Source organism: Cajanus cajan, chromosome 10, assembly GCF_000230855.2.
Source record: "Cajanus cajan strain Asha chromosome 10, NIPB_CcT2T_4, whole genome shotgun sequence".
Taxonomy (NCBI): Eukaryota; Viridiplantae; Streptophyta; class Magnoliopsida; order Fabales; family Fabaceae; genus Cajanus; species Cajanus cajan.
The window spans coordinates 24,725,547-24,743,045 of record NC_138526.1 but is presented as its reverse complement, the minus strand read 5'-3'; the positions used below and the strand labels follow the sequence as shown (position 1 = coordinate 24,743,045).

The following is a 17,499-nucleotide window of genomic DNA, read 5'->3' as shown; positions in this document are numbered from 1 at the left end:
TTATTATAATTTCTATGGATAAAAAAATAATACTCCTTTAATAACCTTCAATTAATAAAAAATATTAAAATTTTGTTAATAGTTAACATTCTTTTTTAATGACTATTTATTATTATTATTATTATTATTATTATTATTTTATTTTTTAAATAATATTATGAATTATCAAATGTTTTTTTTTATTTGTTTCACATTAGTATTTTAAGCTTCCTCCTAGAAAATACTTTTTTTTATAACTATAAATTAAAAAATTTCCTTAATTATAGAGAATTTATAAATAATAACGAAAGAAGAACCCGGAGCATAGTCTCATGATAGAATCCTTTTGGTTTCTCTCTCACGTTCGTTAAATAGTAATTCAATTCAATTCATTCGTTTGTTGTCATGGCAGCTGGATTCTATCAAATATATATAAAATAAAAAAAAATAAAAAAAGGACACACCATTCCTCCCCATATACAACTTGATCTTACCCATCACAAATTAAAAATTAAAAATTAAAAATTAAAAATGATTATTAAACAAATATCTAATATGTCTACCAGATTTTTATATTATTTTTTTTATGATATATATGTATTTATCAGTCATCATTCCTTTGCATTAGCTTTCTTGGTTCAATTTGTATTCTTCAAATTACTGGTCCATTCTTGATTTTAAAAAAAAAATGTTAATTAATGATATAAGTTGGTTTGAGTTAACTCATTTAAAGAGACGTAACCCTCTTTCAATACCCTTTTTAATCATTAATATTTCAAAACTTTTCTTTGTAAGTAATTGGATTTTTTTTTACCTATAAGATTTAATTATTATTTTTTTTACAGAAGATTTAATTATTATTCTAAGTAATTGAATTCTTTATCTCTTAAATCAACTGACATTATCTATAATTATTTATTTTATCATCACAAAATGTTCAAATTAGTGTCGCTAGATCAAGTAATCATATTGAGTCAAATAGGATTAGGATATATTTGTATATAAACTTATAAGAATTTATAAGATTAAACATAAAAATAAAATAAACTTATATATATATATATAATTAGTTTATGCACTATAAATATTCAAAAAAAAATCTTTAATTTATGAATAAATTAATTTTAATTTAGAAATAAAATTATTATTTTTCCTTCTAGAAGTACTTAAAAAAATTATCTAACTATTAAGAAAACTTATTTTTATTTTTTTTAGCTCAACTTTTTTTCTTAAACTATTGTACATGATATGATTCTTGATTATAACTTAATCGTAAATAAGTTAAATTTTACCTAATTAATTTAATATTGATCTAGTTGAGTGAGTTTATTGAATTTTTTAAATTATAAATATGATTTACATAGTATTCAAAAATTAATAATTAAAAAGATTAATCTACGTTTAATGTTGATGAAAATCGATCTAAGAGCATTAGATAGTACAAATCTTACGATCATTGAGTCTAGAGATTTTATTAAATATATATTTTTTATAAGGTAAAAAAAAAGTTGTTAATCAAATTTTGAAGAAAAGTTTGCTAATACAATTGTTAGAATGAAAGAGAGGCTATTTGTAAAAATTATGTGACACTAAGTGTGTTTAATTGTTTAAACATGTATAATAGTGATATTAGCTTCTTAATGATGAATTTGAATCAAAATGGTAAGCCACTTGCATCTGAGCCCTGTAAGCATACTCAAACATGGTTGTGGATTAGTAATCATGTATAGTATGAAAGTCTTAAACTCTAGAATATTCTAGGGTTCCTAATATGCATGGTGTGAATAGGTTGATATGAATATTTTGCAGAGTGTAAAAAGTATCATATGTGTATGTCAAATAGTTTAGTGATACATTATTCCAAATATACAAAGTCATCAAATAATAAATTATCGTTCTTCTTTAGAAATTTAGTGTTTGAATTTGTAATTAAGATTTAATAAAAACTGAATTGAGGTTTAAAATTGAGAAAATTTTTAAATTTAAAGATTAAAGATTAAACTTAAGATTTAGATTAAGAGAAAATAAAACAAAAATTTACCGCATAAAAAAATTAAAAACATATTTAAATATATAATTCATTACTAAGAAAATAATTAAGCTAATATATGTTTAATTTTAAATGTTTTAACAACCCCTTCCCTGTATTTTATGACATTGACACCTCTATGCCTACAACATACATGGTATGATAGAATCTCTTGAGAAAGGGAGTTGCTACTGTACCCTGATAAATGAGGGGTTTTGGTACTGTAGCTAATGTGTATATGTACACATCATCTAAATACCATGTCAAATACCATGTCAACCTTTTAAATAAAAATTATTTTATATTTAAATTTTTACATTATTTATTTTTAAGTTTTTATTAATTTTTATAATTATACAATCTCCTCTCCCCTCCCTCCGTCTCCCACCTCTCCCTCTCCCCTCCGTCTCCCACCTCTCCCTTGCCCCTCCGTCTCCCACTCCCCTCCCCTCCCCTCCCCTCCGCCTCAACCCCTCTCTCTACTTCTTGAACTCCCTCGCCACAGCCATTTACCACTCCTCCCTCCCCTCCTCCTCCGCCCTCCACTATTCCCTCCTCTCCACCGTCAACCATGACTCCTCCAAGGTTACCTTTGTCTCTGACGACATCCTCGTCCTCCGCGGCACCATCGGCGTCAACCTCGGCTCCTCCGACGCCGACGCCGTCAACCAGAATCTCGTGGAGGAGACCAACCGCATCCTGGCCAAGATCCGCTCCGACGCCGACCCCAACGACCCCGACGAGCAAGCCCCCTTGAACCCTAACGTGACCTACAGCCTGGGCCCCAAGATCCGCAATTGGGACGAAGAACGCAAGGCTTGGCTCCTCCAAAACCTCGAATACCCTAATTTCGTGAGAGGTAAACCCCGCATCTTGCTCCTCACTGGTTCCCCTCTCAAGCCCTGTGATAACCCTATTGGGGACCATTACTGCTGAGAGGAAGAAATACGAAGCAAACATTTCGAAAAAAAAAAGAGGAAGAAACACGAAGCAAACACTCCAAAAAAATATTAAAAAACGTGAATTTCATTATAATTGACGTGGATATTAAATTGTAAATAATTATAAAATTATAAGTGATTTGGATCACATATCATCGACACGTCATCGACAGTACCGGTACCCTTCTTTTACAGAGGGTACGGTACCCTCTGTAAAAAAAGGTACCAGTACTGTCGATGACGTGTCGATGATGTGTCGATGATGTGTGATCCAAATCACTTATAATTTTATAATTATTTACAATTCAATATCCACGTTAATTATAATGAAATTCACGTTTTTTAATATTAATGTTATTACAATGAATGCCCAAATGCCAACACCTTAAACCAAAATTCCCACTTTAAAAACGATGTTCACCGGAACTAAACTTGTCCAAATCCTCAAACCTCAGTTTCCACTCCTTTGATTACGCGTTGAAAAACTTTGATTTATCTTCGTGTTCCCGCCGACCCTCTTCTCTCTCTCTCTAGAAAAAAGAAAAAGAGACTTTGAATGAAAACTAGATTGAGTCTCTTTTAAAAACAAACCAAACTCATAATCTCTCACTATGTCCTTCTTCTTGTGAAGAAGAAGTTCAGAACAATAAAAGCAAAGCAGTCACATAACATAACACCCTTTCTCTCTCTAATGGCCAAGTCCAAGAACAATGCCAAGAAGATGTCTTACATATCAGTTCCTTCTCAGATCATAAACTCCATATCATCTTCTTCTCTTCAATCTCTTCTTGACTCTCCCAAGAAGTCTTCAAGGAACACTAACAGGTTCTTTATCTTCTTCACAAACAGCATCTTCAGGAGTCCTAGACTGTGGTTTTCCACACTCTTTCTCTTTGGTTTCTTTGGCATGCTCAAGTTTGGCCTCATTCTCCCCACCCCATTTTCTTCCTACCCATGTGCCACAACCCTGCCTCGGAGCCTGATCTCAAACCCGCCTTCAAATTCCAACCTTGGTGTTGTGAGAGAGCAAAAAGATGAGATTTTGAAGAATGACCCTTTGGTGGTTTCCCTTGTGGAACTGAGGGCACAGGGATTGGACACAGTGGAAGGTGATGAGGGCGTTGAGAAGAGTGAGTTTTGGAAGCAGCCAAATGGGTTGGGATACAAACCTTGCTTGAGTTTTAGCAGGGATTATAGAAGAGCAAGTGAGGGGGTTCTAAGGGATAGGAGAAAGTACCTCATGGTGGTGGTTTCTGGGGGGTTGAATCAGCAGAGGAATCAGATTGTTGATGCTGTTGTCATTGCTAGGATTCTTGGAGCTGCTTTGGTTGTTCCTATATTGCAAGTCAATGTCATTTGGGGTGATGAAAGGTAAATATTATTCTTGTCCCGAGTCTATGCTGATTCATTTAGTTGGGTTTAACTATATGAATTCAAAATTTAAATTTTGGACAACATATTTAGTTATGTGTAGCCTTACAAATATGAATTTCTTTCCTTATGTTGATCCAGTTACTTTATTAGTGTTGATTAAATTTCTTTTCTTATTTGTGTGCGGTAGAAAAAAGTGTGGTGTGACTTTAATGTTTTTCCTTATTTGTGATGTTTTTATATTGGTTTGGTTTGGTTGCAGTGAATTTGGTGACATATTTGACTTGGAGCACTTCAAGAGAGTTCTTGCCAATGATGTGCGAGTGGTGTCAGCATTGCCATCAACGCACCTAATGACAAGGCCAGTGGAGGGGAGTCCTCCTCTTCATGTCACTCCTAGTTGGATCCGTTCAAGATATCTCAGAAGAGTAAGAGCCTTTTTTGACTCACTTTTCACTTTTTGTTTTATAATTTGTTTTCCAAAACAGTTTAATACTACTCAAGACTCAACTTCTCATCCCAAATCTATTGAGTTTTGAAAATTATCCTCAAAAAACAGAAACATTTAAGAGGTGTTCTCTCATCCTCTCTGTTTTCTTCAAGTGTTCTATTCATTGCTTCAGTAATGCTTAATGGGGTTTAGCTTCTCCAGATTTTGAGTCCTCCTGAAGTGTTGATACTAATTTCAATATTTCAAAGAGGGTTATTTTATGGATGACACCAACATTAGTATAATCAGAGTAGCAATGTTGTAGATAAGTAATTAGAGGCCCCCATAGTCCCTATCAATGTGTTACATTTGCATTGTTCACCTAGCTTTTTTATCTTGTATGGGAAAAGTAGTGAGTATTTATGTTGTTTGGAAAAAACACATTCCTTTTTCTAATTACAATCCTGGTTGTCTGTGCAGTTCAACAGAGAAGGTGTTTTACTCTTACGTGGTTTGGATTCAAGGCTGTCAAAGGATCTTCCTTCTGATCTTCAAAAGCTTCGATGCAAGGTATTTGACACTCAAATTTTCTTCCTTTGCAAAAGAGGGAAAATCAAGAAGAAAAAGAAAACAACTGAAACTCACCCTCTAGGAATTTACATGTATGGCAACTGATTGAAGCTTCTAAAAGTTAGTTCTCATCTTTTATTTCAGGTTGCTTTCAATGCATTAAGGTTTGCTCAGCCGGTTCAGGAACTTGGTGACAGGATTGCAGAGAGAATGAAGAGCAAGGGACCTTACCTTGCTCTTCATCTAAGAATGGAAAAGGATGTGTGGGTGAGGACTGGATGCCTCCCTGGTCTGAGTCCTGAGTTTGATGAGATTATTAACAATGAAAGGATACAGCGGCCGGAGCTCCTAACTGCAAGATCAAACATGACTTACCATGAAAGGAAGATGGCTGGTTTATGCCCCTTGAATGCTGTGGAGGTTACCAGGTGAATATATTAACACTTTGTTTAATTGGTTGTTTTTAAGAACTATGTTTTATACAACGTTTCTAGTGTGTCCTTGGGACTTGTGTGGATATTGAGGATAAGTCTTTTAGGACATTGCTGTTGTACGTCTCAAGAAGGTTAACAAGTTAAAATTTTCACCAGAGATAGACAACATAATAGAATTTTCTGATAGATGTTTTGATTTCATTTATAGGCTGTTGAAAGGTCTAGGAGCTCCAAAGAATGCAAGAATTTATTGGGCTGGAGGGCAACCCTTGGGTGGAAAAGAAGCCTTGCTTCCATTAATCCAAGAATTCCCAAATTTTTATAGCAAGGAGGAACTTGCCTTGCCTGGAGAACTACAACCATTTGCAAATAAGGCTTCCATAATGGCTGCCATAGATTACATAGTCTCTGAGAAGAGTGATATTTTCATGCCATCTCATGGGGGAAACATGGGCCATGCAATTCAGGTATGCTTGTTAAGTTGTTGGTGATTCTTTTAGTCTTCGCACTTGAATTTTAAAAGCCTGATTGGTTTGGAAAAAAACATTTTATTTCTTGTTTTAACAACAATTACACAAATGCCAACTTATTTTCATTTGTTTCTTGTTTTGAAATATCTGTGTAGGAAATAGTGAAAACATAACAAAACAGGAAATGGTGAAAATATCAGTTTGCTATTTTCACCATGTCTTGTACAAATCTAGGAAAACAGGAAACAAAGTGAAAAAAACAAGTCGGTAGTTCTATAATCATTTGTGGAAACATGAAATGGAAATAGAAAAAAGAAAATGCTTTATCAGCCAATGTGACAATGTCTAATTTCTTGGACTTAAAATGTTTCACTTTATTCAGGGTCACCGGGCATATGCTGGTCACAAAAAATATATAACCCCAAACAAGAGACACATGCTCCCATATTTTCACAATTCGTCCCTCTCTGAAGAAGAGTTCAACAGGATTATCAAGGAGTTGCACCAAGACTCATTGGGGCAGCCAGAACTTAGAACTTCCAAGGCTGGGAGAGATGTTACCAAGTATCCTATTCCTGAGTGCATGTGCAATGATGACTGACATGCTCCATCATGATTTACAAATTAATGCCAAAGTTTGTGGCATAAAAAGCTACTTGGCAATTAACAAGGAAGTGAGTGCTATTATCAAAAAGATGAGCAATTTTGATCCCTTTGGAACCACTTCAGGGAAACTATGGGAGTTATAACTTCTGAGCATCCATCTTTTACTACATATCATGTCAAGCACTCCTCATCATGCAGGTGTATCATTATTCCTTGAACACGTTTATGTCTGGCAATGTACATTTCCATCATCAGTCAAATGATAGATTCAAAATAATACACAACAGCAGATCATTCTTTGATTTTTTTCTTTATAGAGATTGTATAGGATACATGTCCTCTTTTGCTGTGTAATTCTTTTTATCAACAATATGAAGACTAGTTGATATTTGTATATATAATCATTTTTGGATTCCTGTCACATGATCTTAAAGATCACCTTGTGCCACCCTTGCTACCATTTAATTCAGTACGAAAGTAAGACAAGTCAAAAACTAGAAGAAACAAAATGTGATTGGATTGGTATTCAAATATCAGGAAAGAAAATCATTGTAAATATTCTGATAGTAGTTTTCATAAACTTAAATGTGGTGCATTTTTTCTTTTTCATTAGAATGTTAAGAAAAATGTATTATGGTCAGTTACTTGTGTTTTCTGAACCGAAAAAGGTGGTTTTAAAGTGACTTAGGTTTTCCAGAACAAGTCATGGTTCTTTAAAACAATAACAGTTTTGTTTTGTTGTTGAGCAAATAGTTTTTTACAATGTAAAGAAATTTTATATTTATATTGTTATTCAATTATAAATTGTTATGTATAGTAAATTTTGTTAATTTTTATAATAATAATTTTAAAAGTTAAATTAGAAAAGATTTCTGATTAGTTAATTATGTAAATTTATTAAACTAATATTTTATAAAAATTAAATTATTTGTTTCTTCTTAAGAAAAAATGGTAAGTTTTTAAAAAAGTTTAGACAAAATTATATATGAAAGCATTTCTTTTTCAAAGTTTAAACATAGGTGCCCTGTTGTTAGGTAGGACCACCCCAATTGCCAAAGCTAACATTATTGTAAGCTTGGCATTATATGTTTGTTTTGGCATTATTCTGGTTGAGATTTGATGTTAGCTTCAGGGTATACTGACAATTACTCAGGACACAATTGAAACATATCTAACCTCTTATTTGAAAATCATCCAATTACATCCACATTTAGAGGATGTTACATGTCAGAAGGCAGCCACTAACCTATCATAGTCTACACTTTCTAGTATTGTATTCCTTTTTTTGAATAATATGACAAGGTCAAATTAATTTTTCTTTGGTCTATCTTTCCCTTTATATCGTCATATAATCATGAATTGTGACATATATAACAAGATTATTGATTTTTATAAAAATTATTTTTTAAAAAATAAACATTTATACATACAGTGTTTGATACTCTGGTTACATTCATGTTATATTATGTGGAAAAAAAAATTGCTTCTATTGGCACACATTTAATGGCCCTTGAAGGAAAAAGCAAACATTATTATTTAATAAATTTAATTAGAATACATTATAATGTATTTTTTTTTTTACGTAATCATCTAGTTATGAATTATCATGTAATTGGAAATTATTGATTTTATAATGATTAAAAAATTGTATTTAGAGCGATTTATAATATAAAATCTTCAAATTGAAAATGTATTAAAATTAAACTCTTATTTGATTATTTATTAAAAAAGAGAAATAAAAGTTTGAACTTGACCTGTCATGTACGTGAGAAAGATCTATTGTCATTTCTTCCAACATCTGATCTATTCAATTGACTATACTACTTTTAACTTATTGATGCATCTCATGTAGCATGAAATGAATCCCCCATTTTCCTTGAATGAACTTGATTGGAATTTAGCATCAAATTCACTAGATTTAAAATCATCTCACAAAATCCATTTGATCCAAGGCAGAAGAAGGCTTGGAGTGCCATTATTTTGAAACAAAAACATATCATGTTATTGGTGGACTAAGATTGAGACACTATTTATAAGCATGTTCCTATAAACCAAGAAATGTTCATGACTTCAAATGTTGATGGCTATTGAACAAGTCAAACAACACCATGACCTACTCAAATTTGGTTTTATCTTCTTGTCAATGTTATCTACCAGCATCAGCTGTACCTGAAAAAGTTTGAAAGCAATGGACATGCCAAGTGTAATAATGGTACCTTCCAAAGTTATTCTGACTGACCCCTTTTTAGTTTTTGCTGCATCTGCCTGCTACTGTTCAACTTGAACATGAGCACTATTCAGCATTCACTGCTTTGCTTCTCTGCAGAACACCTGCATAAATTCACCAATCAGCATTTACATGCAATGTTAGTTAGTTCTTCTTGTATTTTTTTTGTATGATTCACATAATATTTAGTTCATTCTTTAAAATTTTATGGGGACAATTGTGTCAACAAATTCAAGATCACCTCTACCCTGTGCTCACACAATATAGGGATGATCTATTTAGCGGAGAATTCATGTTGTTCGATATTATGTTTGAAAACTCGTTGAGTTAGTCACAATCATGGTATCATGAATAAGATTAGTTTCTAACACAGTACGTTCGGGATACCTGTGACATGAAAAAAAAATAATTGAGGATCACCTCTTAATAAAAGGGTATGTCCTCCACCCAGGAACCTTTGCACAATGGCCTTGCAAAAAGCCCTAAGATTCCTTGATCTCCACCAACTGGTCCCCATGGGACATGCTATCAGTAATAAGGTTGTAGCCTTGTGGATGTCCTGCAGTGGAATTGAGCATAAAAGTAGTGTGTGACATGGTGTTAATGGGACCCCTCATGGCCCAGAAATCTAAAGTTTTGTTGGAAATTTATGGGATCATGAAGAAAGAAAAACTTGTAATGTAGGTATTATCCAGATGTGCACCCTTTAAGAAGCTAAAAATAATCTCAATTATTGGAAAATTCCTAACAGGAAAAAGGTGCCAAATGGCTAAAAGTTTATGTAGGGAGACAATAATTTAATTGAACATTTGTTTTTGTCAGTCCTGGTAGTGCAATTACAACGAATCAATTTCTCCTAAACCACACATGTATTTGGACTCATTTTATGTCAATTACAGGAATTATACGAATTACGAAATCATTTTATGTCCTAGAGATTTTTAACTCACAATTTACTTTATAATTTAATGCATAAAATTTATTTTTAATGGTTAGCATTCATGCAGTTGAAAATACAACTGTAGAGAACCCCAATCCACAGGAAATATAGAAGTTTGGATAACACGGCAATTACACAGGTGAATAGACCAACTTAATTGCATTTATTATTAACCAATGTGTAATTTTCACTGCTTAATAATTTTTTAACTTGAATTCAGTCCTCAAATTTTAAATTGTTACAATCAAGTTTTTTAATTTCTTAATTTTCTTTTTATATATAACCCTTAAGTTCTTATGTTCTTAAATAGTTAGAATTTAGAAGTTTAGGATGAACTTGAGGTAAGATGATTTAGAAGTTTCAATTTAGACCCTTTGGAGTTTCCTTGTTTGAGTGCTTGTGGCATTGATGAATTAGCTCTTGTGGTTAATAAACTTGATATCCAAATGCATAGACCTCTAAGCGTGGTTTATAAGGATTGGAGTCAATATGAACTTAGCAAAAATAACTTGCTAAATTAGCTACTATTAATGTTTACCCTTATTTCAATGTTGAGAACAAACTGCTTTATTCTAATCTACACAGTTCGTGAAGGATTGATTGAATTGGTTATATCAATTTTGATTGAAATTTTTATGCAGAGAGCTTATTTCACTTTAGCATCAGTGTACTGTGATATTGGTGTAGGTACATGGGTAGCTGGCAGGGAAATGTAAATTAGCTATAGCTACAACACTCTGTTTTCCTTGGAGTTGTTTTCTATTATTTTTTTCCTTTTCGGTACAGCTTGTGTTCAAGTCATATGTAATATATTATCTTTTGGCCTTTAAAAAATATTTTAGACCCTTTTCAACTGAATGAGCGAATTTGTTTTCGGGAATTACCTCGAGTAATGTAACACCAAATGAGGCCATTATACAAGTTGTACTGTAAAACTAATATAAAAAGGGAATATTTTGACATTAATCATTGAACCTATTTAAAATACATATTTCTAAATTGGTTATTAGATATTCATGTCGAGTTTAACCTATTTTAAGAGCCAACCCAATTAAGACCCAACCCAATAATTGAGTTAGATAGTTAAGTTGATTAATTAAAATATTAATATTCTAAATTTTGAAAAAAGTTAAAAAAAAAATAAAATAAAAAACACAGTTTATGTTTTAATGCATGTCTCAAACATTAATAACAAATAGCTATTACAAATTACATGATACATGTCCAAACAGCACACCAATAACGAGGATGAATAATTAAAAGCATGAGAATAATTGTTACCAAATTAAACAAAGCATTAAGAATGAATTATGTACTTTATTTAACATAATTTTGCAAATAAAATATTTCGTGGCAGACAGCTCTATTTTCAAATTAAAGAACATAAAAAAGAGTATCTTACAATTTTGTTCATGAAATGGAAAAGAAAAATAAATCCCATCAAGTGTACCATAATACCATAATTACATAACTACTAAGCAATAGCATTATAATACCACATCACTTGCAAACAAAGCTGAATGCTAATAACCGCCAAGTTTACAGTATGAAGGCAGTATCTTTAATATCAAGTGACAAGAACACATGAATGAAAAATAGAATCAATGGCTATGAATAGCAACATTGATGAATTTAAATGGAACAAATGAAATCATGACTTAACACATTCATATTCCTTCTTGAAAGAAAGATGCTAAATAGCTTATGGTACAAGTTTTCTCCCAATGACTGGAATAAGTTACCAGATCAAGAAACCTGTGTATTAGTTTCTTTACAAAAATGAGAGTAAATCTGTTACCAGATCTGGAATAAGTTACCAGATCAAGAAACCTGTGTATTACTTTGTTTTAATCCCAATCTGGAACATGGAAAATCAAAATTGGCTCTGAAACAGTTCTGCCTAAGCCAACCACTCCAATAGATACCCCAAAACCAGGGAAGAAGTTCTGCATTTCCATAAACATCAGACATCTTGCCTGCTTTCCCACATCTCCAGAATAGATTTGAGTATGTTTACCGATACCCCTTGTGTTGTGCATGCTTTCATGCTAAACCAACTATCACCAAGGTAATCCTTCATTTCCATCAATAATGTTTCTCTTCAATATCATATCATGCCTGCATTAAACATGATTCTTCTTTTGCAGAAACAGGCCAAAATGGTGATAATTCAACAACTTTTCCTATAATAATCAGTGTTGGTGACACCAGCTGAGCAGCTGAAATTTTCTCAGAAAGGTCCTTTAGTTCAGCAAAAACCTGCATGATTGTGAATGATAGTAAAATCAGCTTTTGGACCTAGCATCCAGAAATGTTGAATTCGGAAGAACTGGCTATGCATATATTGCTGATTTTACAATTGTATTTATTGATCAGTTTAAGTTAACCTCAGAAGTACAAAATATAATCTCTCAAACTTCACTTTCATGACACCCCTCATTCAATCTTTTATTTCTGAGTATCTTTTACAGTAGGTAATTTGTCAACATTAACAAAAACAAAGGCATCAACAATAAGGATTTGGATAATCTTTTTTCCTTAGAAACATGTAAATGGTATTTTCATAAAGAGAAAGACACCAGAAACTCCTGTAATTATACTGGATTTGTGGGCCTCTGCATGAGATATGGTGGGTCCTGTGCTGTTCTATGTTTTACTCCAAAAATTATATATTCACACTTCATATTCTAATATAAAGAGGATTAGAACCCTGACAATAATACACGCCAAAGTGGTGCCAGAAAGTCGAGTGGGAATTTTTGGAACTAGAACTGTTTTCGAGTGAGGAGGGAAGTTGGGGTGGTGTGGTGGTCTTCAAAGTACAGACTTCTGTCTACAAAAGGAAATATTTTTTCTGTCTGCATATAATTTCAATTGAATGGATTTCTAATAGTAAATGAAAACTGGAATAAAATTTTCACCATCATTACTGTCTTTCATATATCACAACTCACAAGTTTACAAGTGTAGATTCATTTTGTTATTATGGAGAGCTCATTTACAACCATCATTTTTGGTATTGCATAATAGAAGAGGTAAAATTGATGCTCAATAGCACACAACTTGCAATAATTTTAGGATAGCATATTTATTATTCATTAAGTTTCAATATGATACTACCATACTGAAACAAGTCCACCTTCATTCCTTTTTCATAAGCAAAAATTGTTACTTTACTAGTATGTTAAAAGTAAAATGATCATTTCATTATAAACCAATAATGCCTGGAAATGTGATCACATGATAGGGCATAATAATTAGCAACTCAATTAATGTAGTAGGAAGAGAACAACTATGTTGAAAAGAAGTTATGATCATGCTTACTGTGCGCTGCTGAAGTGTGGTCCCTCGCTCAATGGCTGCAGCTGGTGTCTGCGGCGACAGACCATGCTGCATTAACTTCTGTGCAAGTGAAGGGAAGGTTGACAAGCCCATATAAACCACCAAGGTAGATTCAGGATCGGCAGCATTTTCCGATACAAAGAGAGGATCGGTTCCTCCTTTCCTCGAATGCCCTGTGAGAAATCTCACACTATTTGCAATACCACGATGAGTTAATGGAATTCCCAGCTCTGCTGCTATTCCAGATGCAGCAGTTATCCCTGCAAGCAATGAGAATTAATTAATTACAATGGAATCAACACTGTTCCGCCTTTTCTTCCAGAAACTATTACATAATTCATAAATCCACTAATGTCTCGCATCCTAAACATGATCAATTAAACAATACAAAAGAATAGGTGACGTGAGCACAATAGAAGTCATGTTTTATGCATTCATTTCATATTATTTTCCTATAAGTGTAGTATAACTATAAAGTATAAGCTGTATGAATGCCAGACTTAGTTTCCATAGTAGGTAGTCCATTTAATTGAATGCGATGATATACTATGCATCGACTTCTATTGTTTACAAACAATAATGACAACATCAAAAGCCAAATCCCATTAGGTGAGGTTAGCTACATGGATTACAAGGCTCCATTGGACTCTCTATTGGCTTCTACTGTTTACAAAGCAGAAAAATGAAAATAAAAAACTTTCATTTTGCCCACTTGAAAAGCTATGCAGTACTTAGTGCCTAGGTCCTAGGACCAAGCATCTTTCCATGTCAACATAAGCATGATTAATCATTGACTTGCTACAAATGGCGCAAAACGTGATATGATTATACAGACTGAAAATACATGTAATTGATTGAGAGATACTTGTTTCAAGTTCTACAACTCTGTATGCACACACGCTCAACAATGAAACATTAATGCCAACTGAATCATTACATTTACAAGTCATACCTGGAATAACTTTCACGTGGATACCTTGCTGTCGCAAAAAATCCATTTCCTCTCCACCCCTCCCGAACACCTAGAAATAACCATCAACCATTTAAGACATCAACATCGGTTCATCAAAACATCAGGAATTAACTAATAGTATCATGCAAGCCATGACAAGCTAATATACTAAATCACTTCACAATTACAACCACACTAAATCAATCTCAAATGAAAACTCACCAATGGGTCGCCCCCTTTAAGTCTGACAACAGTTGCCCCAGCTTCTGCAAAACTCAAAAGAAGCTCATGTATTTCCTCCTGCCACAGGTCAACCATTAAAAAAATAAATAAATAATTTATCAGCATCAAGGGCTCAAAACAGCTCTACACCTTCTAAACAAATATCACACTTCCAAAGGAGCTTCAAAAGTTGACACAAAAACAATTTTTTTACTCCAGCAAAAATCCATCAGAAATTCCAAGAAAACCCCACAACTCAAGGTTGAAAAAAAAAAAAAAAAAAAAGTCCCTGACTTCAATTGCAGCCACAATGTCAAGGTTTGGGAGTATCCCATATCAATAATTGCATCACTACCATAATTACAACCATAATAACCTCATTCATCCGCAATTTTTCACAATATTAAGAATCACCACAAAAATGCAACCGCAATTGTAGCCACAAAAAACCACATTTATCCATAATTTTCCACAATAAGCCTGTCCAGATACAAATCCAGAAGCATTTTTTAGAGTCACATCTAGGAAAAAAAACTCTTTATTTTCACTGGACAAGCTTTCAACAGCATTTCTAAGTTGTATCCAAACACACACACTCAATATCCAAAATCCATGACATAAATGTCATCACAACCACAACAACCACATTTATCTACAATCTCCCACAACAACAAGGATCGCGACAAACCCGCAACCACCACAATTGCGGCCACAACAACAACTTATATCCATAATTTTCCACAATCCCAAATCCACAGTCACAACAACCCCATTTGTCACAATTTTCCACAAATTTGCAATATTTGAAACTGACTCAACCTTACAAAACCATCTTATAATGCGAGAATTATCCTACTTATATACTCTATTATGGTCATATCAATCAACCTAACAAAACCGTCTTATAAAGTAAGAATTATCCCACTTAAATACTCTATTATGATATTATGATCTTATCACTAGTCGATGTGGGATCACATAGCAAATACCAAAAAGGGCAGTCACATGTGTTAGTTTACCTGTGTCCTACTATGATAGCCAGCAGTTTTTCCCACATAGAGAAGCTTAGCCTGAGGTCCAACCAAATCCAGCACATCATTGGACACCAACCTATCATACAACAACAAATCAGCACCCTTCATCACTCTCACAGCTTTGAGAGTGAGAAGCTCAGGGTCCCCAGGGCCAGTGCCCACCAAGAACACGTTCCCCGGCACACACTCCCCTCCACCGCCGCAGTGCCCCCTCTTCTCCCGGAGCACGCGGAGGAGGTTCCTCAGCTCCGGCAGCTGCAGCGCGATGTCGTCCTCCCTTATGGAGGGGGAGTCGAAAGGGAGGGGGAACGACGTCGTTTGGGGCTCTGGGTTGGTGTGGTAGACCCATTGGTCCCTGTGGTACCTCTCTGTGGAGTGCTTCTCGGTGAAGGGGGAGAGGGAGAAGGAAATGGAGTGGCGGCGGGGGAAATGGGGGTTTGGGGTGGCGGGGGAGTGGAGAGAGGAGAAAGGTGCCACCTTGTGAAGAAGGGCCATGTGGGGTGGTAGCAAAAGAGGGAGTGGCGTTAAAGGGTTTATGGAGTTGTTGTGTTGTATATAAGATGTTTGAGTTTGAGAGTGACAGTGGAATGGACTTTGGAGAGATTAAGGAGACAGTGTTGTTCCCTTTGCCCTTGGGCTTTTGGGAGGGACATGATGCCTAAGTGAATGTCAATGGGGTACTTTCCCTTTTTTTTTTTTTTTTTTTTTCTTAATATAACAAAATTTGGACACTAGATTTGTTACAAACAATTATAATCATTTTTTTTTTCATTTCACTAGCATTTGAGTTTTTTCCCCTTTGTTTCATTATTTTTTAGTTTAAACAATTTTTTTCTTATATTATAAATGATTATATTCGATTTTTTTTATCATGATATTGATATAAACAACAAAATTCTCTTCATAATAATGTTTTATACTACTAATTATTATATTACTAGTTAAGTTGAAGTATTTAATGTATATGCTCATCAATTTCTCTCTCTCTTTTTCCTTATGCTATTGATTATTATATCTCTCACATTTTCTTTTTAATCTCTCATGTATCACTCACATTTTCTAACTTTTTTTTGTTCTTTCTAACATGGGTATTTATTATTACTCATTTGTTAGATATTGGTATTAAAATAATCGTTAACGAAACAAAATTATGAACTAAATGTGTAAAACATTTTTATATTATTATTTAATCACAATTATTACATATCATAAATTTATTCATTTTATAATAAATTCATTCTTAATACTCATGCTAATAATAATTTTTAATATAAACCTATTTAGTCAAATGAGTTTTTAATTTAAGATTTATTATAAATTATATTAGTGTAGTTAAACTTTGTATTTTTATATTTTATTTAATAAAAATATTAAAAATTATTATGATTTGTTAAATTAATTGATGATATACTTAATATTAATTTTTATTATTGAAAATTTTAAAAATAAAATCCTCTAAAAAAAATTATGTACACCAAATTATAAAAAAAAATAAAAAAAAAATTAGGCAACAGATTTCTTCCACTTATTTATAAATGTGGAATTTACAAGATTAGCCCGGAATATATGGAAAAGAAGGGTGTGAGGAAATAAGATGCGGCGACTCAGCTGTTGATGGGAAATGGTGTGTGTCATTCAAGGACACTCTACCTTGTCACATCCCACCAACAAACTTTTTTTTTTTTTTTTTTCTTTTGCTTTCTTTTCAATTAAGCATTCATTTTAATACATTATATAAATTTACCCATCAAATAATCAATGCATCAAAATAGTCCTTGGTGACAAATTATCATGTTATTTTTTTAAAATTAAACATTTTATATATTATATTATGTAAATATTTTAAAAATTTATTTTTATAACATCTTTTTATATTATCAACTAATTAACTTTTTTTATGACTTTTAAAGTAATTATGTTATAATACTACATGATACTATGTGATAGAATTA

General features: G+C 33.0%; 2 protein-coding genes across 2 annotated transcripts; one reads left to right on the top strand and one right to left on the bottom strand.

The window, feature by feature from the left end:
- Positions 1–3,377: 3,377 nt before the first annotated feature.
- On the top strand, positions 3,378–7,251 carry LOC109790166 (O-fucosyltransferase 20). The gene is made up of 6 exons (XM_020349283.3): positions 3,378–4,320; positions 4,583–4,748; positions 5,231–5,320; positions 5,465–5,748; positions 5,963–6,221; positions 6,607–7,251. Exons 1-6 carry the CDS (start codon positions 3,641–3,643, stop codon positions 6,823–6,825), a joined length of 1,698 nt encoding a protein of 565 aa, XP_020204872.1. The 5' UTR covers positions 3,378–3,640; the 3' UTR covers positions 6,826–7,251.
- A 4,512-nt stretch (positions 7,252–11,763) lies between these two features.
- Positions 11,764–16,147, bottom strand: UPM1 (urophorphyrin methylase 1). The gene is made up of 5 exons (XM_020349284.3): positions 15,533–16,147; positions 14,514–14,591; positions 14,292–14,361; positions 13,322–13,599; positions 11,764–12,256 (listed from the first exon to the last, which is right to left on the bottom strand). The coding sequence occupies exons 1-5, from the start codon at positions 16,040–16,042 to the stop codon at positions 12,110–12,112; spliced, it is 1,083 nt and encodes a 360-aa protein (XP_020204873.1). The 5' UTR covers positions 16,043–16,147; the 3' UTR covers positions 11,764–12,109.
- Positions 16,148–17,499: the final 1,352 nt, after the last annotated feature.

Excerpts from the sequence above, each read along its gene's own strand:
- LOC109790166 (XM_020349283.3), top strand. The coding sequence starts at position 3,641 with ATGGCCAAGTCCAAGAACAATGCCAAGAAGATGTCTTACATATCAGTT. Across the intron at positions 5,321-5,464 it reads TTCAAAAGCTTCGATGCAAG|GTTGCTTTCAATGCATTAAG; the intron begins GTATTTGACACT and ends CTTTTATTTCAG. Across the intron at positions 6,222-6,606 it reads ACATGGGCCATGCAATTCAG|GGTCACCGGGCATATGCTGG; the intron begins GTATGCTTGTTA and ends CACTTTATTCAG.
- UPM1 (XM_020349284.3), bottom strand. The coding sequence starts at position 16,042 with ATGGCCCTTCTTCACAAGGTGGCACCTTTCTCCTCTCTCCACTCCCCC. Across the intron at positions 14,362-14,513 it reads TTAAAGGGGGCGACCCATTG|GTGTTCGGGAGGGGTGGAGA; the intron begins GTGAGTTTTCAT and ends GGTTATTTCTAG. Across the intron at positions 12,257-13,321 it reads CCACACTTCAGCAGCGCACA|GTTTTTGCTGAACTAAAGGA; the intron begins GTAAGCATGATC and ends ACAATCATGCAG.